Source organism: Protomyctophum bolini, assembly GCF_963924005.1.
Source record: "Protomyctophum bolini genome assembly, chromosome: 18".
Classification (NCBI taxonomy): domain Eukaryota; kingdom Metazoa; phylum Chordata; class Actinopteri; order Myctophiformes; family Myctophidae; genus Protomyctophum; species Protomyctophum bolini.
Genome location: NC_137879.1, coordinates 12,885,213 through 12,909,329, shown reverse-complemented (window position 1 = coordinate 12,909,329; position 24,117 = coordinate 12,885,213). Strand labels below are relative to the sequence as shown.

At 44.9% G+C, this 24,117-nt stretch overlaps 1 protein-coding gene across 4 annotated transcripts in view; it reads left to right on the top strand.

Moving 5' to 3' along the window:
* The window catches only part of LOC308333171 (uncharacterized protein), an 84,422-nt gene that overhangs the window by 22,961 nt on the left and 37,344 nt on the right, over positions 1-24,117 (top strand). For all 4 annotated transcript variants that reach the window (XR_013965780.1, XM_080789366.1, XM_080789365.1 and 1 more), the window contains 8 exons: positions 982-3,528; positions 4,786-4,903; positions 7,091-7,353; positions 8,172-8,479; positions 9,431-9,925; positions 16,333-16,524; positions 19,600-19,680; positions 22,629-22,741. Coding sequence is in view for 3 of the 4 variants with exons in the window: in XM_080789366.1 (XP_080645492.1) it covers positions 1,294-3,528; positions 4,786-4,903; positions 7,091-7,353; positions 8,172-8,479; positions 9,431-9,925; positions 16,333-16,524; positions 19,600-19,680; positions 22,629-22,741 (3,805 nt within the window). In the remaining variant the exon portion in view is untranslated. The remainder of the gene's footprint in view (positions 1-981; positions 3,529-4,785; positions 4,904-7,090; positions 7,354-8,171; positions 8,480-9,430; positions 9,926-16,332; positions 16,525-19,599; positions 19,681-22,628; positions 22,742-24,117) is intronic.

The window sequence follows — 24,117 nt, the reverse complement described above, 5'->3', positions numbered from 1 at the left end:
AAATAGCTTATGAAAACTCATTTGATCTGGCTTAGGTACGGTACATGCTATAGAAAATAAGGTGGCCTGCTGGGAAAGTCTCAAACAGATATTCATTCATGTCTTTGTAAAAATGTATATATTTTTGGGTATGGATTTTAGAATTTGATATTTATGTAAACTTATAAAGTAGTCAAGTTGCCATAGCATACATTTTCAAAAGGTAGGCAGGGCAGAGGGAGGGAATGACTGAACAGGGAGTGATGTCACTTTACCGTTTGACTTCTTTACTACCTTGGCTGTTCCCACCGGTGTTTCTCTTTTGTTGGGGCAGAAAGTGCTACAGCCCTCCTAAAAAACTGAGAATGAAACTGTTACTCATCGGTGAAGGGTGGGGCATTAACAGAGTTTTACAGCGCTTGAGTTAGGAGTGTTGTTTAGGTGCACCAGGAGAGTTGAGGTTGAATCCAAATTTATACTTACAGTACATCGTTACCGTGAAAACGAGCAACAACAACATTAACATCCAGCCAATGAATCAAAGTTACACTCTTCTTAACCCATTTAGGCCTGACCTCAAATTTGAAAAAAACTCTTATAAATCCTCCAGTTTTCTGAAATAAATATTTTCACGATTTAAAAAGAATAGCAGACCTACAAGCTCGTTAGGCAGATAATTTTTTAAACAAGATCTTTTTACAAAAATGTTTAGATTTTCATTATCGTGAGAACGATGGCTTCCATTTTCGCATTGCAACTTTTCAGGACTAGAAAGCCTGCAGTTTTTATTAGCTTGTATTCCCCATCGATGATGTCACTGGAAGATGGTTTCTGAACTGCCCACAGCCCTCCTATGAGACACAGACCGAGTAGAAAATAAATTGCGCCATGATTATTAGTGAGGACTTATTACAGTACGGTATATGAAGATAGGTTGAAAAGTGGTGAAGTGGTCCTTTAAATAAACTTGACAGCTCCCCATGTCCTTTCTGTCTCTAACAGGTATGAAGATTGGACATGCTGCTGAAGACGTCCCATGGGTGCGTTCTGTCCTCACCCTGTGCTGTGCTTGTCCACTCTGCACACAGACAGAGGAACGATCACCTAAAAATACACTGACATTCACCACCAGCAGATAAGCTGCATCAAAACACCAGGAAGAGGAAAACAAGGCAACAGGGAAGCTTATCTCCTTGTTTATCTCTTCCTCCTTATCACTATCTTCCACTCTCTCTCTCTCTCTCTCTCTCTCTCTCTCTCTCTCTCTCTCTCTCTCTCTCTCTCTATGGGTGTCCTCGGGATGAAGTAAAAGTCATGTCCCAGTCTGGAAAAGTCCTTCATCTGTATGTGGAGGTGAGGTCTGCCCCTGAGCAGCAGGATGTGGAGAATAAAGGAGGTTTTGAAGAAGTGGCCGAGCAGCGGGTTTCGGGCGTGGACTCATCCCACGACAACAACACGGCAGCTCTGCTGTCTCAGCTCGCCAACCAGACCACCTGCCAGACTGTCACCAGCACCTCCGCGGCTCACCGCCTCGCTCACGACTACAGTCGCAGCAGCCAGTCTCCCGCCAGACACACCGTGAGCTTCCAGACGGCCCACAGCTGCCAGTCCCCTACAGTTGCCAATAAACGCCGTAGTTTACCGTGCGACGGAGTCTCTGCCTCTCACTCCCCTTCGTCGTCGCCTTCCCTCGGAAGGGTCGCTTCCCCTTGCGCCTCTTCCAACGGACGGAGGTTCAACGACGAGCCGGTCGGCGACGGGAAGCGCTCCGTGGTGACCTTCAGCTACATCAAGAAGGCCAACGTGAAGACGGTGGAGAGTCCCCGCGGCGCGGCGTGCCGCAGAGCGGGCAGAGAGGACAGATCCAACCCTGTCCGCTTCAACAAAAGGCTCAGCGACCCCATTTGGTTTGGAAGTCCCACTACTTCCTCCTGCGGCTCCAGTCCAAAGCTGGCCTTTCGATCTCCAGGGGGTCACCAGCACGTGGGCTCCCCCGGTGCACGGCAATCCCATCTAGACCCCATCGGCAGGGCAGCTACCCAGAGGGCCGTGGAGGAGTTTGGATCTCCCTTGCTGAGGATCAAGCTGGCCCACGCCCTCGAGCTCAGCGCAGAGTCACGCTACAACCAGCAGCCCCGCTGCCAGTCTTGGGCCGGGTCTCCCGTTCAGCGTCAGAACACCTGTGCTTTCTCCAGCAACCACGTGACACAGGTCCTTTATGGCCTGCCCCGGAGCCCCGCCTTAGACCAGCTTTCTTCCCAAACGAGGCAGCCCACTTCAAACTCGTCAACCCCTGGCCACCAGAGCCCGCTTCATTGGTCAGGACAGGACAGGAGCACTGCAGGGAGCCCAGCCACTACGCGACACGTTCACAGAGCGTGCACCAGGAGCCCCTCGCCCCAGGGAGCAATCTTTCAACTTGGCAATAAACTAGTCGAGGGCATGAACCAGCTAAGTGGCAGCAGGCCGTCCTCACCAGCTCACAGTCCAGAGGTGGCTCGCAGGCTGGCGGACGAGGCTACCAAAGTGTCCTCTATTTTTACCGAGGCAAGAAGGTCCTCTTTGCACAATGCCTTAGGCGAGCTGGACAGCAACCCGTGCTCTGACGAGCTTCACAGTTCACCTCCGAATGCACAACAGTTCCAGCAGCAAATACTTCAGATGAACATCCCTTTAAATGGGCAACACACGCCAGCAACTGACAACACAGACTACCAACAGCCTGAAAACTCCATCTCTCAGTCACACTCGCAGGAAACCAACTCGCACGCCAACCACACGCACCAAGAGGAGGGGCAGGACCAGAGCTCCATCATTTCAGAGACCGTGGCTTCGGGCTCCCCCGCCCTCCCCTCGCGATTCCTCCGGCCCACTCAACCTCCCACCGAGGTCAGTTCTCCCATGAGGGACCCCCGGTTGCTCCGGGCTGAGCTCAGAACGCAGGATAGCCCCACCCTCCACCGGCGTCAGCCCCCTCAGTACATGGGAGACACCTGGTCCCCCGGTCCAGAGAGGAGAGGAGGGGAACTGGGCCTTTCCGAGAGAGAGGAATGCACAGAGCTCTCCCGCAGACTGTTCATTCACCAGAGTGTGGAGCAGGCGCCGGTCAGCTGGACCTCCAGGCAGCAGTGGGGGCTCCAGGAAGAAGAAGAGAGCAGCACGAGACCAAGCCTTGCCCGCGGTGGATGTCGGGGCGGACTCGAGGCCCTGAGCCCCACCGCCCAGCAGAAACGTGCCGAGCAGAGGAGGAGAGAGGTCCTGCTCCTGGGGCCGGTGGTGCTCGACTCCCCGGAGGAGGACGAGGGGTGTGACGACGGCGAGGGAGACAGGCTCGAGGGATACAGTGCGGGGCAGCAGCGGCAGCCAGGCCTTCTGAGAGTGGAGGAGCCCCCGGAAGGGGAACAGAACGGAGCCATGATGGGGGGGTCCTCCTCGCGAAGCTCCAGCGGTGTGACGGGCAGCCTCGGGGACAGGGATTGTGTGTCCCCGGAGTCCAGTCAGTCCAGTCACCAGAGCAACGAGACGGGGGCCGTCACCTCAGGGATACAGGTGAGAAATATGCTCATCACCACGTGTAGAGTAGACAGACATAAGAACAATGGGGGTACGAACGATCGTTTAAAATGACTTCTTCACACATTCAGGCGTATTGAAAGAATCCTGCCCTGATAAGTGATCAAGTACAAGCCTCTTGGGGGAAGGGGAAGAGAACCATGGCAGCAGGTAGCAGCAGCAAGCTGCATCTACTGTAGAATGAACATGAGCTTGGCATTTAGAAGCACCTATCAGCGGACACATCACCCTGTGAGCTGCCGGTGTTATCTGCCTTCACAGGCTCATTTTTATTTTATTGAAAAGGTCAAGTGAATGTTTGATTAAAATTAAATGAAAGTAAATTGAAAAAAAAGAAAAGGTCAAGTGAGGGACAATCAGCGACATCATTTTTCAATAACCACACGGCCAGGAGTTGAATATCCTGCTTATGGCCACTTAACAATGATTAGAATATAATTGGTGTTTATTCTTAACCACTTGAACCCTCGCATCCCTATTCTGGGGGGGGTGGGGACGGGACACATTCTCCAATGATAGCAGATCTGAAAGCTCACAATGCAATGTTTTGCTTTTCGGCGAAGAGATTTGGTGCGGAGTGGACCAAGTACAGGGCCGACCCGGTCAACTAAGTATTAGTTTACTAAGTAGGCCTATAGAGAGGTTTAAGTGGTTTATTTGGGGCAATACATTCTTCAAATGCATTTATGTTGTTTTTACCCTCTCTCTGTTTATAATTTTGAAAGAGATGTCATAATGTGCACAGGCATATCACACCGCCAGCAATACTTTTTTATTTTTAGTAGAAGGGAGTTCCAACCGTGCCTCTAGCCTATCTATGGCAGGCCAGTCTGGTGCATCTCAGAGGCAGGACAGTTTACAGGAGGAAAGGAGGCACTGGACAGCCATCATTAAACATTAAGAGCAGGGAGATAGTTATACAATAACAATCCCCCCACCCACCATGGGGAACAGAAATAGCAGAGCCCACCGGTGGTGCTGGGGTGGCGGTGGCAGCAAACATCTCATAAGAACAACCAGGAACAAACATATGCAGAAGGAAGGCAGTCTTAGGTGAGCTTAAATATCCCACCCAATTGGTCAGCTGATTGCCACATCAGCGTATGACATGTGGGTCTTACAAACATTGTATACACCCACATAGTAATGCAGCGTATTAACCTCGCCTCGAGTATACGTATCTGACTGAACTAACTCTGCAAGCTACTGTACGTATCATTTGTATATTTGCAGACGGACAGTGGCTGTCTGGTGCCTGGGCCCTCGCTCCACTGTCAGAGGATAGCACGTGCCAAGTGGGAGTTCTTATTCGGGACGCCTGCTGAGGAGGCTGCCAGCCGGGGGGAGAAAAGTGAGAGCTAAATGCACCGCTGACACAACATGAACGCTTTGAAGTTTTGATTCCCTGCCCATCGCCAGAATTAGAACCAGATGACGAGACTGCATGGACTTGAACTGCTAGTAGCATCATAGTACAGTGGTTTTCAACCCTTTTCGTATCGGGGTCCATTATCTATTCGGCATTTGAGCCACGGACCACCAATTGAGGAGATCTAGCCCAAAACTAAAGAATATTTTGTTATCGTTGGATACGATTTTGTCCACAATTCCAATTCTACATGCTCTAATTGTGTAGACTTCTTGTAAATAAATTAATGCAGATGTTTAACAATAATTTAACTCTGGAGAGCATAAAATGAAACCAAATGGACCCCTGGAACGTACCCCCTCAAGGACCACTGGTGGTATCGGTGAAAACCACTGCCATAGTAGATCAAATGTCAGAGCAAGCATGAACCTGTAATGTAAAAGTGTGTCTTGTCCACTGGGTGTATTTACACCTCAGAATTAGAAAGTACAGTATAGCACTTAATGTTGTACACTACGTACACAGTCAAATCCATTTAATTTTGGGTAATGTAGACACTAGACAGTCAACCATCTGATGTTTCCTATTTACAAACTCACTGATGTGTCACATCACGATATGTTGCGAGATTGTATATGTGGTTAAGAATATTGTTTTTTGTTTGTTTGTTTTTTACAAATTAAATTGTATACTGCATATACTGCATATACTGTAATTTCCAGTGGTGTAAACTAACTAACTTAAAGGAAGACTGACACGCCCCTCGGGAGCTAATAACTGCTATCAAACAATGCTATCATGATTCTGACGTCAGAGTGGCGAAAGCTTTCCCCAACGACTTCTATGCGGGCTCGCCGGGCTTGGTGGCCGTGGTAGCATAGCAACTTATGCTACTATTTTGGTGTCACATTTAGCTTGAATACTGGGTGAAAGTCTCATTAAAAAAAATATTTTTTCGCAACATTGTTCAGGTGAACTGTGTGTTTATGCTTGTTCATTGTAATAATCAATATCGCTATGATTATTTTATTTATCGCCGCGTCGCTCCGCATGACAACATAGTCTAGCCCGTCTCAGATGCAGGCTGCACACACACGGACGGACGGACGTATAGTCTCTGGTCAGGTCCCCGCATTGAACTGGGCATGTGTGTACGCACACACACACACACAGACACACAACTTTTAGCCGTGGCTATAGTGCATGACAGCGGGGAAGAGATTCCGTGCCATTGCATGTGTGTGTGTGTGTGTGTACACACATGCCCAGTCCCCCGTAGAGGCTCATGATCTCGTCCGCAAGACTATGCCTCGGCATAGCGATATTTATTATTACAATGAATACAAACATAAACACACTATAGTTCACTTGAACAATGTTGTGGTAACTAACTACGGTATTACAGAGTGAGAGCGAGGGTGTACATGTCAGCCTGCGGCTGAGAGGGGAAAAGAACAGTAGTCGCGCTGCTCTCACAGCGGCCAGACAACAGCAGACCGTCCGTAGTCGCGACTGTCGCGCTGCGGGGCTGAGAGGTCTCAGAGCGGGCAGACAGGGGTGTTGGCGACCGGGGGAACATGGGACTCCAGTCCAAAATTTGCGCTTGTGCTGCAGTTCCCCTAAAAAACCCCACGCCAACCTCAATTGCATTCAAACTAAGCATTTCTGGCGAAAAAATAATTTTTTTCAATTACATTTATAGCCAATATGACGCTAAATGTACCGTCAAAAACGCTAGCCTGACCTATAGCCACTTGTTGCTAGCGCCGTAGCCCCGTTTCAAACTGTTTCAAACTGTTTTCAGTCAGACCACGTGATGTGCTGTACCACCCATATTAATTTCGGGGCATGTCAGCGGACCTTTAAGTAAAGTTTTCAGGTATTTGTACTTTACTTGAATATTTCCAATTTCCAGTACTTTTACTTCTACTCCACTCAGAGAAATTATTTGAAAACTTTAGTTACTAGTTACAAAACGTACAGTAACCACTTCATCCCTTCATACAGTAACCACTTCATCTATTTTCAAAAGATGTGTGACAATACTTTTGTACTATTCAAGATTTTATATATTTGAGAGTAGGTACTTTTTCCACCACTGGTAATAATTTCACACAACGGTGGTCATATCTCTCTCTCTCTCTCCTCCCTCTCTTGCTGTGTCCTCAGACACTCTAGAAGTCTCCACAGCGCCACCCAGTGGCAACTCCAGTGAGTCTCCCACGCCGACGCCCCCGTCCTCGCTGCCCTACCTCCTGGCCAATCACGACGTGCGGCACGTGGAGATGGATCTGGTGACCCCTCCCCCGGTGGTGGCGCCGCCGGGCGCCGCCTCGCCCAAGACGGGCATCATCCGCCGGACGCTCAAGTACTCAGAGACGGACCTGGACGCCGTGCCGCTCCGCTGCTACCGCGAGACCGACATCGACGAGGTAGCCTGGAAACCAGACGAATCTAACACAGGGGGGGAAAATATCCCTGGGGAGATTGGGTCTGGCACTCCTCAGTTTGAATTACACTTCGCTCACCCCAGAGTTGTGGCTCACTAATCAAAGCCAAATAAAATAAAAGTGAGACTTTTTGCTGTGACGTTGGAATCTGTTTGTATCCTTGGAAATTAATCTTCCACACTGAAGTTCCAGACTAGTAACCACGCAGTGATACTGGTCTGGCCATGCCAAGCTATTGACGAGGTGCGGTGCTGCTAATGTTGATTCTGTCGACTAAAACTATGACGAAAAATGTTCTGTTTATTTTGTTTTGTTTCACTTAAAAACTAAATAAAAACCAAGCTACGGTGACTAAAACTAAGACTAAATATACTGACAATTTCACAGACAAATACTACAAGTACTACCTGTCAAAATACCTGTCTGTGGGGAGTGTTGGCTGATGAATGAATATCAACATCCTAATATATCCTAATACAGGTCAAATTATGACAGGCAATTCCTGCTGTCAAAATATGACCCCCCAGTCAAAAAACACTTGAAATAGACACTCTCATGCTTTCCAAGGTGTGATTTTTGGGTCCTAAGGATGAATACAAAATGAATATCAACATCTTAAAAGTTAAAACCTTTGATTAGGCGTTGCATCATGCTCATTTGAAGCACGGCTAGATGGCTACTTCAACCAATCAGATTGCTTCCTCGAAATGAACGTATAATCAAACGAAAATGCATTCAAAAGACGTTTTTACTAAAAAACGAAAATAAAAAAATGTTGCTGTCCAAATCAACCACTATAGGTGCTGCTGCTCGCGGAGCAGGAGGACGCCGACTCGGCATTCGGCAGCAACCGCAGTGTGCTGGGCACCTCAGGGGGCACGGGGGGGAGCAGCCCCCTGGGGGGCCTGGTCTATGACGAGGAGGGGATGGAGGACGGGGAGGAGAGAGGAGGAAGAGGAGAGGAGCAGGACGAGCAGCAGCAGGAAGGGGAGGACGATGAGGAGGAGGAGGAGGAGGAGGAGGAGGTGGTGAGCTGGGCCAGCGTGAGGATGCAGGGCGACAGCAGGATGAGGGAGGAGCCGGAGGTGTACGGACAACTGCTGAAGAGGTGAGGGTTATGATGTCACTAGAGGACATTTGACTATTTTGATGTCACCCGCAGCCTAGTTTTACAAGTAGACCACAAACTGGTTTGATGGCATTTTTTCCATTCATTAAACACAGGTTTTTAAGCAGACAGCACAATACATGGTTTAGCACAGACAACCGTAATTTATATTTGGAGTGAGATGTGTGACATTTTACTGTATGTGTGGACTGTGGTGGAAAAAGTACTCAAAGTTTTTAATTAACACATTCAGGTTTTTGGTGTTTTAAGCATTATGTTATACTTTAGCTATTGAAAAATAGCAGATCTACAAGCTCGTAGCGCAGCACTCTGTGCCGGGCTACGAGCTTGTAGAGCTGCTATTTTTGAAAAATCGTGAAAACGTGGCACAAATTTGGAATATATATTCTTTCAAAGCGAACGTTTTTAACTCAAATATTTGCTTCTGGGGGAGTCCCTGGAAAAACATATTTTCAGATCGGGGTCGGTGGCCAATTACATATAATTCTGGAGGTCCTTCACATGAAATTGTTTGAAAACCACATTTTTGGTATCAATACTGCAATATAGAAATACTGTGTTACAAGTAAAAGTCCAGAATTCAAAATGTACTTGAGTTAAATTACAAAAGTATTGGCATCAACATGTACTTAATGTACCAAAAAAAAATCAGGCCTCAAGTAGCCTACCCGCTGCTGTATTATTATATCACAATCACAACATAATGTTATATCATTGTCATTGATTCATGATGGTGACGCTCGGTTATAGATTCACGGTCAGGAAAACGTGGAATTCCCTTCTCGTGTGCCAGTGGGACACGTCCCGCGTACCAGCACAGGTACACGTACCAGTGGTTGGGAACATCAAGTAAATACCTCAACATTTCAACCACTGATTTTCTCTCTCTCTCTCTCTCTCTCTCTCTCTCTCTCTCTCTCTCTCTCCCAGGCCACTGGAAACGTTCTTCGACAACCACCACCCGGCCCTGAAGTCGCCCCTCCGGGTCTCGGGTCCGCGCCGTGCCACCGAGGACACCTTCAGCCGCCACTTCGAGAACATCATGGAGTCCCACCGGGCCAAGGGCACGTCCTACAACAGCCTGGACAGCGAGGAGCTGCTGCTGACCTCCTCCTCCTCCACGACCGCCCAGACCGTGCTGACGTTCGACCTGCCCACGCTCACCCCGGCCATCAAGGGACCCGTGTTGTGCCACAGCGCCAGGCAGATCGTCCAGCTGAGCTTCGCCCCGCTGGCGCATCACGAGATACCCAGCCTGTCCGACTCCGACATCCTCACGGTGACCGGGGACTCGGACGCCACGCGTGCCCCCTCCAGCGAGCGGCTGAGCAGCGGCTCTGACGACACGACGCCTCCTAGAGGCGGAGGAGAGCCGCGGCGGCTGGGGAGCAGCTGGTACAGTAACCCCTCCTTCTCCTTCCCGAGGTGAGTCAGGGTCTCAGCCGGCCGCAACTTCTGAGAGAAAGTTTGTTCCAGTGCTGGTACCCCTAGAATAGTGGTTCCCAAACACTGGGACGGAACCCATTTGTATGGGCTTTTGTTTCCTACATTTTGTTTTGAATAATTATTATTTCAAAACATTTAAAAAAAATATTCCCAAAAAAGCTAAACTTGTCATGAATTAATAACAAATTACAATTAACAATGTCATGAAGAAATGTCATAGTACAAATGTAGTACTATGGCATTTCTATGCTATTTCTTGTACAGTACAGTACAGTACAGTATGAGAAGTACAGTATAGTACAGTACAGTACTGATGCACCGCTTAGTTCACACATGTGTGATTTTGTTTTTATATTTGTAAAATAATACCCACGTTTTTCACAGATTAAAAATTGTTTTTATTGTCATTGCCATTTATACATAATAAGCACAGTAGAACCTTAGGTTCTCAATACAAAATGTACATTATCTCCCCAAAGAGACAGCAGCAACATTAAAAGTAACACATTGAAAAAATAATGATAAAAATAATGATAATAATGATAAATGATAAAAATGATAATAATCATAAATCATAATACTAACAATAATAATAAAGTGAAACAATGTAAACATGAAAGACAACATCTAATCGGGTAGTTCAGGCAACGGACATAAAAGGAAAAAAAGAAAAGAAAGAAAGAAAGAGGGAAGGGGGGGGGGTCCATCAATCAAAGAGAATCTTGGTAATGATAAATGCGTGCGAAGGGCGTCCATTTCTTAATGAATTGCTCATTTTGTAGCCTCAAATAAGTAATTTCTTCCATCTCTCTAATTTCTTTTACTTTATTCAGCCATTGTTCGTGGGTTGGAGGGTGTTTTCCTTGCCAATTTATTGTGATAGTCTTTTTGGCCGCTGTTAACAATATCTGGAGGAGGTATACCTTTTTCCTACCTTCAAACCCAGTTGGCACCACTCCTAGAATAGCTGTCTTGAAATCTTGTGGTATCTGAGTGTCAAAAACTCTATTAATGTCATTAAAAATTCCAGAATTGCTGTAACTTAGGACACGTCCAAAAGATATGCGTATGGTTACCGATCTGTTCACCACATTCCCTCCAGCACTCAGTTGTAGGAGTAGTGCCTGCTCTACCAGTCAATAATGGAGTCTTAAAAAATCTGCTTACAATTTTCCATTAATGTTCTCTCCAAGAGTTAGAGTTTGTTACTTTATGTACTTCAGTGCAGGCGTCTAGCCATTTTTCTGCCTCCCACTTGGCTTTTATATAAAGAGAGTTATTGGGAACCATTGCTAGCAGAGTTTGATATAAGATAGAAATTACTTTGGTAAATGAACCGTGCTTTTGAATGTCCATAAAAAGAGATTATAAACTTGAAGGGGTTTGAAATTTGTCCCAGTCATCATGTCTTTGTAAATAGTGTCTTAGTTGGAGGTATCTATAAAAATCTGTTCTGGGCAGATTAAACTAGTTTCTGAGTTGTTGAAATTAATTTAACTGATTGGAGGAAAATAACTGGTGGACAAACCTGAGGAGTAGCAAACTCCACCCCTGGAACCCAGCGTTTAGCCTTGAAGGCACAAAACCTCCCATGCACCCAATTGAAGACAAGCCCGATGATAGTTGAGGCAGTTTAAATTCTTTCTGGACTTCTTTCCATATTTTAATTGTGAACCTAGACCAAACTCCCATAGCATCGCCATTTATTTTATTCCCTGAAAAGGGAAGGACTGCTGTGTGCATAGAGTTTTCTCAATCAACCACCTGGTCGATTCATCATTTTCTATCCACGTAGTTAGAGGTCTGAGTTGGGCTGCCCAAAAATAGTATTTTAAATTAGGAAGAGCTAGTCCACCAGCGGTCTTGGCCAATTGTAATGTTTTGAGACGGATCCTGGGTCGTTTGCCGGCCCTGTTAGATGAATCGTGAAATTAATTTATTTAGTAAGTTAAATGTGGCGGAAGGTACCGGGATCAGTATAGCATTTGGCATGAGTATAGCAGCCTTGGTAGGATGTTCATACCGTCTCTACCCTACCTATTAAAGAGAGGGGTAGGACCGTCCATCTGTCAACATCCTCTCTGATCTTATTAATGAGTCTAGGATACTTTCTAGTTATTTTCTGGGGAAAGTGGCATCATCGTGCCACTTTGGATTGAACGTCAAGCAGTAAATATCCTGGAAAAAAGATTTCATTTAGAACCTAAATCAAAATGTACGTCCATAACTTATTAAGCTTGCAATGATGTTTAGCCAACAGTGACTCAGTTACTCAGGCATGTCTTGTAACGTTTTTAAGTGTGTTGCACAGAGCAGCTCTGCAGTGCTATTCTGGAGCAAAGCAGTTTGGAGAGAAGGTCAAAGTGAAGGCTGACATTGGTTCTCTGCTGTCTCCGCCAGCCTGTGTGTGTGTGTGTGTGTGTGTGTGTGTGTGTGTGTGTGTGTGTGAGAGTGTGCATGTATGCGTGCATGTCTATAGGTGACTTTTTGTGTATCTCTAGCCTGTGTGTGTGTGTGTGTGTGTGTGTGTGTGTGTGTGTGTGTGTGTGTGTGTGTGTGTGTGTGTGTGTGTGTGTGTGTGTGTGTGTGTGTGTGTGTGTGTGTGTGTGTGTGTGTGTGTGTGTGTGTGTGTGTGTGTGTGTGTGTGTGTGTGTGTGTGTGTGTGTGTGTGTGTGTGTGTGTGTGTGTGTGTGTGCGTGCGTGCGTGCGTGCGCGCGCGTGCGTGCGTGCGTGTGCGCGCGCGTGTGCGCGCGCGTGAGGCAGATGGCTACTACAACAGGCTCACCTTGACTGTTAGAGATACACAAATGAACTCCCTGGAGTCTCCACCATTGCTGTTTGTAATGTGGCTTTCTGAAGTCAGACTGGGTCTCAGGGCACTGGACAAGGGTCTGTCTATGAAAGGATTATGCACGTTCCTCAAGAAGGTTGTCTTTTTAATATAAATTGTAAAAATTGACGTGTCTGAGGAGGACACTGCAGTGGAATGGTGACCTACAGGGTCACCTTGTTATAAATTCCACTAGATGGCAGCAGAGGACCTTAGAACCATTGTGTGTGTGTGTGTGTGTGTGTGTGTGTGCCTCTTCCACATTGTTGCTGTGTGGTAAAGGCACTGATGAGCAGGTGCATTTTTAAGGTAATGATTGTTGCAACAAAATTGTTGCAACTCAACCAAAGTGCTTGAACAGCAAACAGTGGCAAAAGTAAAACAAATCAGTAACACTTTTCAGAGCTTAACAAATTTAAAACAAACACGTTTCGTGTGTGTGTGTGTGTGTGTGTGTGTGTGTGTGTGTGTGTGTGTGTGTGTGTGTGTGTGTGTGTGTGTGTGTGTGTGTGTGTGTGTGTGTGTGTGTGTGTGTGTGTGTGTGTGTGTGTGTGCGTGCGTGCATGTACTGTGCGTGTGTGTGTGTGTGTGTGTGTGTGTACTGTATGTGTGCGCACATTCATGCATGTCTTTGTGTATACAGTAAGTTGGGTGTTGTGCCAGGATTCCCGGTGTGTTGTCTGTTTTCCTGTTTGTTTATCGAACAGTGGTTTGATTGTGTATGTGTGCAGCCTTGAGAAGTCTCGCCAGCCCTTTGACACAGAAAACGGAAACATAATCCCGGCTAGGCTCAAATCCTAGTGAACGACACACAAAAAGCCTGAGTCCTAATCAGTACCTCCGCTTCACGATAAAACCCTTTCATTCCAAGTAGTGAAAGTGTTATTCAGTCTATTGTTGGTGATCATAATACATTGAAGTGAATGTTTGCGTTGCACCGGGCTTTGTTATCAGGCCGTTCATGACCACAGCCCGGCTCTGGCAGCCCTACCTACAGCCAAGGATTCCAGAAACAGCAGTGCAAATATTTCTGAGGGCTTGTTGTCCATACTTTGATAAAAGTTGGAATGTCACCCCCTCCCCTCCCGATCATCTCAAAAACCTTTTGAGATGGTCGAGGCCAGCAGTACACAGAGGCCCATTGTGCAAAATGGCCTGTCCGACTCCGTGACGGCCTCCTGTTATGTGCTAATAGACAGTTGAAGCAGGGGCTGTCGACTGTTGCTCTTCATTAGACAATACCAACAACAGGTGGTGGGATGCAATACTGTGCTGCGCTACAGTGGTTAATCTCTCAGTATTCACAGCCAGGAATTTAAAGGGCCTCGATGCTGTGCATTCTGTAAACAGAGACGAGCATGGCCAACGTTGACAAAAGAGGCTGGGGAACAACATGGAGGATTGGAGGTGCACTGCACACCCTGAGAAAACGCCCCTGAGTTTTGTTTTGCCCCCGACACCTTTCATCTTTTGTTTCCTCTATAGGCACACTAATAGCTTACGCCACAAACCGCGGACACTGTGTACATAAAGCCCAGAGGATGCACATACAGAGCATGAGTAATTGGAGATAGGGAAAGGGAAAGAGGGTTGAGAGAGAGAGAGAGAGAGAGAGAGCTGGAGGGAGGGGGGTAGAAAAGGGATTTCTAGTGAAAGGCAGCCAAGTTTCATGCCGAGCTAATACCCAAGGTCGGCGAGAGACAATGCTGAAGTTTACACAGAGAGAGGCAGGGAGAGTTGGAGAGGGAATGAGAGAGAGAAAGGAGTGGAAAGAGGAACTGAAACTTAATAAAAGTGAGTGAGTGAGTTAGTAAGAGAGAGAGAGAGAGAGAGGGGGGGGGAGAGACAGCCACAAAACTGCTCTTTTACATGGGGGGAAGGAAATTGGCTGTGAAGATCATATGACAGCAAATAGAGGGGTGGGTGAAAAGGACGCATGCAGACTCTAACATTTCACTCAGAGTCTCAGTTCTGTTGGAAGAATGTCTTAGTCTGTGAGTCTACATCTGAGGCAATCTACAGGTGTTGCACCGTACCCACGCTGCACTAAGTTCAGCAGGGAGGGACATATCGACCCGGGACAGAGATGCGTTCGGGTTATGTTGAGAACGGGACCAGGAGGAGTGCTGGGGTGGGTCGAGTGGCCAGCCTGAGGCAGGCTGCCCGGCAGGGGACGGTTACAGCGGAGAAGAACGCTTCTGTCTTCTGCTGCCGCAGCTCTGCCGCAGTGGGAGATGAAAGGTATTTGCCGGTGAGGCGGTCTTGCCACAGGTAAGCTCCCTCCACTCGTGAATGAAACTCTCACCTGGAATGGCTATTGCAAGTCTTTTGTGTTTCCGTCACACGTTGCCTTCGGTTTTCAAAGTCATGTATGGCTCCAGTAGCCACGCCAGTACTGATACAGCATACTGTAGCTGCTGGATAAAACGATGATGAACTTCTATGTATTGTCTCTGAATGACTGTTGTACCATATACAGTAGGCATGGTTAGTGGAACAACTGAATTGAAAATGGGACAGTGTTCCTCAGCCTACAGTTTTGTGCACTGCCAACAGCTAGGGTGTCTGTGTCCGTTTGAGGAGCCAAATACCACAGCTTTGCTATCTCTTAACCAGTAAGCTAACATTGGGCTACTAACTCCTGTTTGCTGTGGCAAGGTTGAGTCACACATGAGGAGTTCACTCCATGTGTGGGCAGCAGGGGACTTGTGTTGCGGGTTTTCTTGGCTTCTTCCACTGTGAAGAGATCACAGAGAGAGTTCTGCTCCCTCAAAAGATGCCACTTTGTGTGCTTTTTCTGAGCAGCCAGAGTGTCACTGCTGTCACTGGCGGGCCGTGACTAGAATGGCTATAGACTATAAAGCCTTTGACTGTGTGTGAACAGCAGCACCCTCTCCCAAATATTTTATTTTTGCTTATTTTATTTTATTTCATCCATTCCAACAGGAGTCAGACTTTGTGTAAATTAAGGATGCCAGGCACTGGCACTCGCCATGACGTTGCTCATGGTTGGCAAACTCGCACCGGAAGTTCGATGAAACACACTGCAGTGAATGAGAATTGGCTTGACCAGCTTATGAACAGACACTATTTCAGAACTATTGCAAGTTAGATAAAGGTTACATGGCCCGGGCGGTTAGTGCAACCGAATGGGCACCTAGGCCCAAAGAAATCTTAAACATCTGTCTGTATGTCTGCTTTTCCTGTGCACACTGTCAGTACATATAGGCAACAAATGTTGTTCACATAATATATGTTATACTGTTTAAAATATTGAACTTTTATGATGGAAGTCAAGCTGGGGCTCTGATTGAGTTAAACCTTTCCCAAAGGTGGAGACATACGTCGGTATGTCACAGACGACTGACGTCACACGCTTGCCACATGAAGTCCGAATTCCACATTGGAGCCACGATGTTCCCATGTGGAGATCCACATTATTTTTATTTTGGATGTCTCCATCATCTCTCTCGTCTCTCTCTGCGTCTCACTCTCACACTGCTACTGTTGTCCCTTAAAGCTTACCTCTTTCCCTTCACATCTTGTCTCACTCCAGGGAGAAGGCCCGCCTGGCCACGGACTCAGAGTTGGACCAGGACCTAAGCGAGAGGCTGGGTCTGGGCAGTAGTGACACGCTCACCAACGGCAGCAACCGCCCCGATGTGGCGGCTGCCAAACGCCTGGCCAAGCGTCTCTACAACCTTGACGGTTTCAGGAAGTCAGACGTGGCACGCAACCTCAGCAAAAAGTGAGGAATCATTACACTTAGCTAGTGGTTACAATCATTAGACGTTGATTGCTGGTTCATTAATGATCACTTTTTTATTACTGATGTATTCGTCCTTGCAAATCTAATATAATTATGTTCTTTCTGTAGCAGTATTCTTTTACCTAGTGCTAGCATAGAATAGTCATTCCCCCTGACTGACTGACTGACTGACTGACTGACTGCAAAATATTAAGAAACCAGATTAAGTCTATGAAAGCCCCACCAGGGCATACTGCTCCTTAAACCCAAACAAACATTTCGACCAAAGGCCATGAGGTTTACAAAGTCAATAGGGTTCATTCTGCAATTTGCCTATTAGATTAGGATATATCTTTGTGTGTCCTGAGGGTGGCACTAGAGGAAAGGCTTTGGGGTCACTGAAATAGTTGCTCCTCCAGGGAGCATGAATGAGCGGACATTGTTGGATGGATCTTGGGTCCAATTAGAAATGTATTTTTCTTACTCTTAAGATCCTTTTATCAGTAACCGTTTTTGACAATTTTGAGATGTCTTATTTATTTGCTTTGGTACAGTACTATATGCATATAGGACATATGAGTAAAACATCCCAGAAAATTCAATAAACAGAACGTTTAAAAAATAATATTGGCATTGGGTCAACAAAATTAGTAAGGACCATCAGGGATCATGAAAGTGCAGTAAAGTGTCCACACTTCTATTATGTAGTGTTTAAACACATGAATCACCAGGATCCTGGATGGCTTGATTCTAGGCTTAAAATAATTAATATAAATATGTTTGTAAATCTCTATGGGGAAAATTAATGGCCGATTTTTCAGTGGTGCCAGAAAGCCACTCCCACTGCTATGCCCTATATCCCAGTCAGATGGAGGGTCATGGCATATGTTACCAGGGTACATACATCATACATATTTTTTTAAAGTCGAGGAGAAAGGAATAAGCCATGTATGTCAACAATTTTGTTAACAAAACAGTTTTTGTTGGATACAACAAAACTGTTTTCGTTGGCTTTATAACAAAGTAAAATAGCCAGATAAACATAACACACTGTATGATGTAAGTTTGTGTGATTTTGGAGACCAACTCGGCAGAAAATATAAATGAACGATCGGTATGCACCTCACCATACACGGCCATGCAGGTGGGCGACGGACAGCCCACATTCCGGTCCTCATTCACCTCCCATTTGTAAACAACACACTCCCTACTGCACTTGTCCTCCCACACCGAGTCCCTAAAATACCAAACACATGCAGGTGGAGGTTCATTCTTCTGACAGTACAGACCTGTCCATGGGAAATGTTGACCATAAAATTTGTTTGGTATAGGCTTTGAGTACAATGGACCATGAAAGTATCTTTGTCAGATCGCAACACTGCTACTGTAGGCAGCTGTGCCGTCGGGACGTAAAAAGTGCAGGGACAATATTCCAGATCGAGAGCTGAGGCTAGGATATAGGCCAGAGCCATCTAATAGAAGAGTTACGATATAGAGGGGGCAGAAACCGAGTGCTCGGGCGCTGTTCATGCAGCCTGAACTGAGTCAAGCTGGAGTTGGAAATACGTCGTTTTCAACGAGGGCGGCACAAATAAGAGCTATTTTAAGCATGTGTGCAACATGACAACTGTTTTAAAGTATTGTACAGTAACAACTAACGTCTCTTTAATGTTTATGTTGTACTATTACTACAAAACAATCTAAAATAAAGGGATTTAAGATCATTAAAGCTGGGCTGTTGCCTGAGTCCAATGCATTTCTGCCTACTTCCGGTCCAGGACTTGGTCCCAGTTGGTTGTCCCCATTCTCAATAGAAGTCTATGTAGGAGGGCCGCCATTGGACTGGCCCCATGAAGTGAACGCAGTTTAAATCCTAAGGCTCTGGGGTAGGCTATATAGCCAGAATGGTCATTGCAGCCAATACACAACGACGATTGCGCAATAACATGAGAACGGCGCTAGAGTGAGACCACCAGCGCCGATCGGGAAAAATTAAGAAATAAATAGACCAGTCATTCCCCAATTGTGCGAGGACATGCAGACCCTTCTAACCCTCTCTCTGGCGCCTATGACTGTAGGAGGGGAAAAAGCCAAGTTCTTTATATTAAAATATATTATGATAAAAATTAGGGGCCAAGCCTGAAGGGGCGAAGGCCCCTATTCATTTTCTCATCTATAGTTTCCAACCAGTTTTTTCCTTTATTGCTTTATTGCTTTTATGGCTTGGCCCCATCTTATCACTGCTTGCATACAGAATTTACGTCACATCGTACAGTAGACGAGCAAATTGGCTATTTTTGTCCTACACAAAGTTTTTTAAATTCCCATTAACAATGAAGCAATAGACAATTAGAGCAAATACCAAATAGACATGTTACGTCATGATCACAAATTCTCTGACACAATGTACGATGATAAGAGCACCCCTCACTTCACAAAGTTCACACAGGTGTGATTTTTATTATTGATACTATTGATTTTGTATTTATGAAGTACATTATTCTGTATTATTAGGTAAGATAATAATAATAATCTGTTAATTGTGCGTGTGGGTGTATGTGTAGTTTGTGTGTTCCGGGCATAACCCTGGGCGCTTTCCTTTGAAATTTGAAGCCGAACCAAACAAAAATGTTCCACTGGAGTGTGCAAACTGCCTTTGTGATATGAGGTCCATTGTGATTTCCTCTACCTGTCACTCTACATTGTATCTTAATTCTGTCATTGCATTCCTCCGCTGCTCAGCTCATTGGATCAGCCTGTCAGTCAGTGGCAGCCTGCATGGCACTGATGATGAGAAGGAATTTGGAATTAAAAGGTCTCCTCCTTACTGACAGATGCACCCTGGGAATCTAGCAGGCTTTTTTTTTGTTTTGGCCTCCGGTCTGTATCTGGAGCTGACAGAGTGGCAGCCTCAATTGGGGCCACTGTCTGAGCTTTGAAAGCCAGTGCATTTTGACCTGCGTTTCATGATAAATTCACTCATTCTTGCATTAAGTCTGTCTGTCTGTTCTGTCTGTCTGTCTGTCTGTCTGTCTGTCTGTCTGTCTGTCTGTCTGTCTGTCTGTCTGTCTGCAGTAATGAGTTCAGCCGTACGGTGGCAGAAGAATACCTGAGTTTCTTTAACTTCACAGGCCAAGCTGTAGACCAGGCTCTACGGTAAGTTCCTCTACAACATGGTGTTACAGATTAAAACATTTTCTATGCACATACAATCACACATTCATAACAGGTTTATGTACAGCATACCTCAGGCCCTGTGCCTCGGGGGTGCCAGAGGGGGCCTGTCACCCCCAATTGCAAATGCTCACGCCTCAGTTTAAGTTTCTTGTGCATATTGTTTTACGATGATGTGTGCCCCTTCGCCATTTTCAACTGCACCCTCAGTCATTTCATCCTGGAGCCAAGCCTGGTATATCTGTTTGTGTTACTGTACAATTGTGCGTAGGCCCTTGTCTATTTATATTTGTATTATCAGTGTTATTGGAAAAGGAGGGAAATGTTTGCGTAAATATTGCTTTGGCTGTAGTAGATATCTCCTACCTACAGAGATGGTACTAAATACTCTAAGACAAACTGTGTTACAAAGTGAAATCTTAACAGTCTACAGAAGAGCTACTGCATGGTGCTTAATTTGTCCTCACTGGTGTTGTTTTCTCTCTTGACAACTTGATAGCATCAGCGAAATAATCAGTAGATGGTAATGCTGCTCTCTAGAGGGCAGCCTTGGTTTTGCATTTTGATCTGGAATTGGATTGAACTAAAAGTCAATTTATATTCATTGCCCCATTAAGGCGCATAGGGGATTTTGTACCTTAATTTATGTGGGGGAAGGTCTTTGCCGTTAGTTTATTCCCAATACAGTCACAGCGTTCTACTGTTTCAGATCATGGGACTTGCCCAAGTGCCCCCTTACAAACAGTGGTGGAAAAAGTACTCAATAGTTTTACTTAAGTAAAAGTGCCAATACTGCAATGCAGAACTACTGAGTAAAAGTATTCATACAGAATTCAAAATGGGTAAAAGTACAAATGTAGGCTACTTAAAGTACCAAAAGTAGAAAGTAGCCTACTCCTTATGCAGAATGTCCCGTTTCAAGTTTTCAAATGTATACAAATATTTTGAAAATAGCATTTTCAAATGGCCAAAATGTATATAGGGCTGAAGTTGTAAATGTATGTTTTGTAATAATAATCCAAATCTAAAATGTATTAAATAAATGTATTGGAGTAAAAGTACAATCTGAGATGTAGTGGAGTAGAAGTAAAAGTATTTGAAATTGGAAATACTCAAGTAAAGTACAAATAACTCAAAATTGTACTTAAGTACAGTATTTGAGTACATTATACTTAGTTCCTTTCCACCACTGCTTACAAACCTGTTTAATCTATTTTATATGACAAGGACTGGTGGTAAATATGGCCTTCCATTTGTGTGTCTATGCTGTCTACTGTACGATGCACAAACGCTGATTCACGCCTTTGTTTTCTCTCGGCTTGATTACGGTAATGCGCTTTTTTCTGGCCTGCCAAAGAGAACAACTGACAGATTACAACTTGTTCAAAATGCGGCAGCCAGAGTTTTAACTAAAACTAAGATGAGAGAAATTAATTATTACTCCAGTTTTAGCTTCACTGCATTGGCTCCCAGTTGTTATTAGGATAGAATTTTCAAATTACTTGTTTATAAAGCTCTCAATGGTCTCGCACCTTCCTACCTACATGACTGCTTGTGTAAATATGTCTGAAACCGCCGCCCTCCAGTCCTCCACTGGCCAGATTGATGTGCCTAAAAAATCAGACCCGTCTGAACTGAGTGGTGAGGTACTTTACTCGTGCTGTACGTACTGTACTGTACTGTACTGTGTACTGTACTAGCTCTCCTCCCTGGCGTGTGTGTGTGTGTGTGTGTGTGTGTGTGTGTGTGGCTGCAGTGACACTTGGTGGTCAACAAACGCTATTTCCGTACTCAGACATACAGACGGTACTCGGATATACAAGCACACATTGCTGTCTATAGGAGTGGCTAGCACCACTCAAAAATGGCAACTTAAATCACAGCTCAAGACCTACTTTTACACTCTTGCTTTTAGTTGAGCTTTTAAAATCCTATTCATGTCCGCATTGTATTGCATTACTGCTATTATTTATATGTTGTTTTACGCTTTTGCTTTTCTTTTTTCCTCATTGCTCTGTAAAGCACTTTGTTGTGGCATTTTATGCCATGAAAGGTGCTATACAAATACAATTGCACAGTACAGTACAGTACAGTACAGTACAGTACAGTACAGTACAGTACAGTGCAGTACCACTCACTTCAGACGGGTCTGATTTTATCATACTAGTAAGCAAATTATTATTGATGATGGGAGTTGTGTAGTTGCCTAACCACAAGATGTGTATTTAATCACTTACAGTTGGCTAAAAAAAACTAAAGGAACCTTAAAACATGTTTACGTTCATATCAGAGTTGGTTAAAAAAAAGCACGTAGGTTCTAAAAAAGATGGTAAACGAAAGGTCACATTGAAAGTAAAATTGCCCAACCCTGTATACAGTAACATCATGTTAATTGATCCATCTGTGACACCAAGAGACTCTCCCGTGTTAAATGAACACAGATTGCGTACCAGCTGTTCCTCCATCTCAGGGGTTTTCAGCCCTTTTCTCATCAAGGCCCATCATTTATTCGGCATTAATTGTGCCACAGACCAACCATTTGATGAGATTTAGCCTCTCAGACCCACAACTTGGAATATTTTGTTGTCGTCGGATAAGACAATTCCATGCTGTATTGATGTTGGTATCATAGGAGAGAATAAGAATAAGAATTATTGTACATGCTCTAATTTGTGTAGACTTCTCATGAATTAGGTAGCCTGGCTATAATGCAGATGTTTAACATTAAGTTACCTCTTGAGAGCATGAGATGAAACCTAATGGACCCTAATGGGTCCCATTTGGTTTCATTTTACGCTCTCAAGAGTTAAAGATAAAAAATTCGTCCATTTGGTTACCAACATCATTTAACTGGGGACCACCTGGAACCCCCTCAATGGTGGTCCCCAGACCGCTGGTTGAAAAGCACTGCTCTATCTGTCTGTCTCCAGGACTTTCCTCAGGCAGTTTGCTCTGATGGGGGAGACTCAGGAGAGGGAGAGAGTGCTGTCACACTTTTCCAGGAGATATCTCCACTGCAACCCCAAAGTCATCCCCTCAGAGGGTAGGTACTATAGTATAAGCCAGTAAAGATCAATGGGCTATATGCATACACGCCATTTTGGAAAGAACTTGGGCCACTTCCGTACATCCTTCAGGTGTTACAGAAGGCTCTGTTCCATCCAAACAGAGTCAGGGTGCTGCTATTGTGCATGTTGGCTCACTGGAAACACTACTGCTACACCAGTGGGTCTCAAAGTGTCCTTGAATGTGTTCCAAATGGCCCTGTACAGGTCTGTAACTCGAGAGTGTACAAATGGACCCTTGCGGGTCAATTTGGTTCCATTTGTACACTCTCAGAGTTATGGGGGTCCTTGAAATTAAAAACCTTGAGAACCACTCCACACTAAATGGAACAGAGACCTTAATTAGTATGATCGGTAACACCTGTGAAGGAAGTTGGGAAGAGGCCTGGAAGTAGGAATTATTCTGTGCAACATCAAGTGTTACTTGATGCCAGTGGTGGACAGGACAGTAACAAATACTATAGCCTACATTTTCTTGGGTGCTGTATTTTAATTGAGTTTTTATTTCATGTATATTTATATTTATTTATAATTATTTTGGAAACATGACTTTTTACTCCATTTTCAAAGACAAATATTGTACTTTTGACTACTATGCACAAATGTTGTCCTTACCTGTTACATTTAAGCATAGCTTTGAGGTAGGTAGGACTTGTTCAGGTTTGACCAGGCTGAGAATCCTCGCCATTAGACAGTGGTGGAAAGTAACTAAGTACATTTACTTTTGAGTATTTCTCATTTCCAATACTTTTACTTCTACTCCACTACATTTATTTGAAAACTTTAATTACTAGTTACTTTGTAGATTTTGATTATTATCACAAAACATACAATAATCACTTCAGCCCTATATACACTTATTGTATGCAATTTGAAAATAGTCAATCTACAAGCTCACGTGTCGCGATGTGACACATTGTGAGCTTGTAGATCAGCTATTTTCAAAAGATTTGTATACATTTGAAAACTTTAAATGAGACATTCTGCAAGTTCAACATTTGAGTACTTTTCCACCACTACTAGAGACCTGTTTCACCTCATTTGAGATGAACAGTACTGTAGAAGTCATTCCCAACAAAAAGCATTCACAAGGCTTTGCTTGCTTGCGAATTAATACGTTATTGAGTTTGTCTCGCATTAGAAGCATTGTTGTCGGGCAAGTTGCTGGAAGTGTAACTGGGATTTGAAATAGGTTGATAGTTTTATTTTTTGGTTTATTTATATTTCTGAGGAATCTGCATCAACAGCAATTCCGCTGTCTGACTAATAGCCTACATTTACAGTACGCATACAACCACACACAGTAGTAGTACACTGCCATGCCATTTTGTGTCTGTGTAGGGAGGTGTTGCAT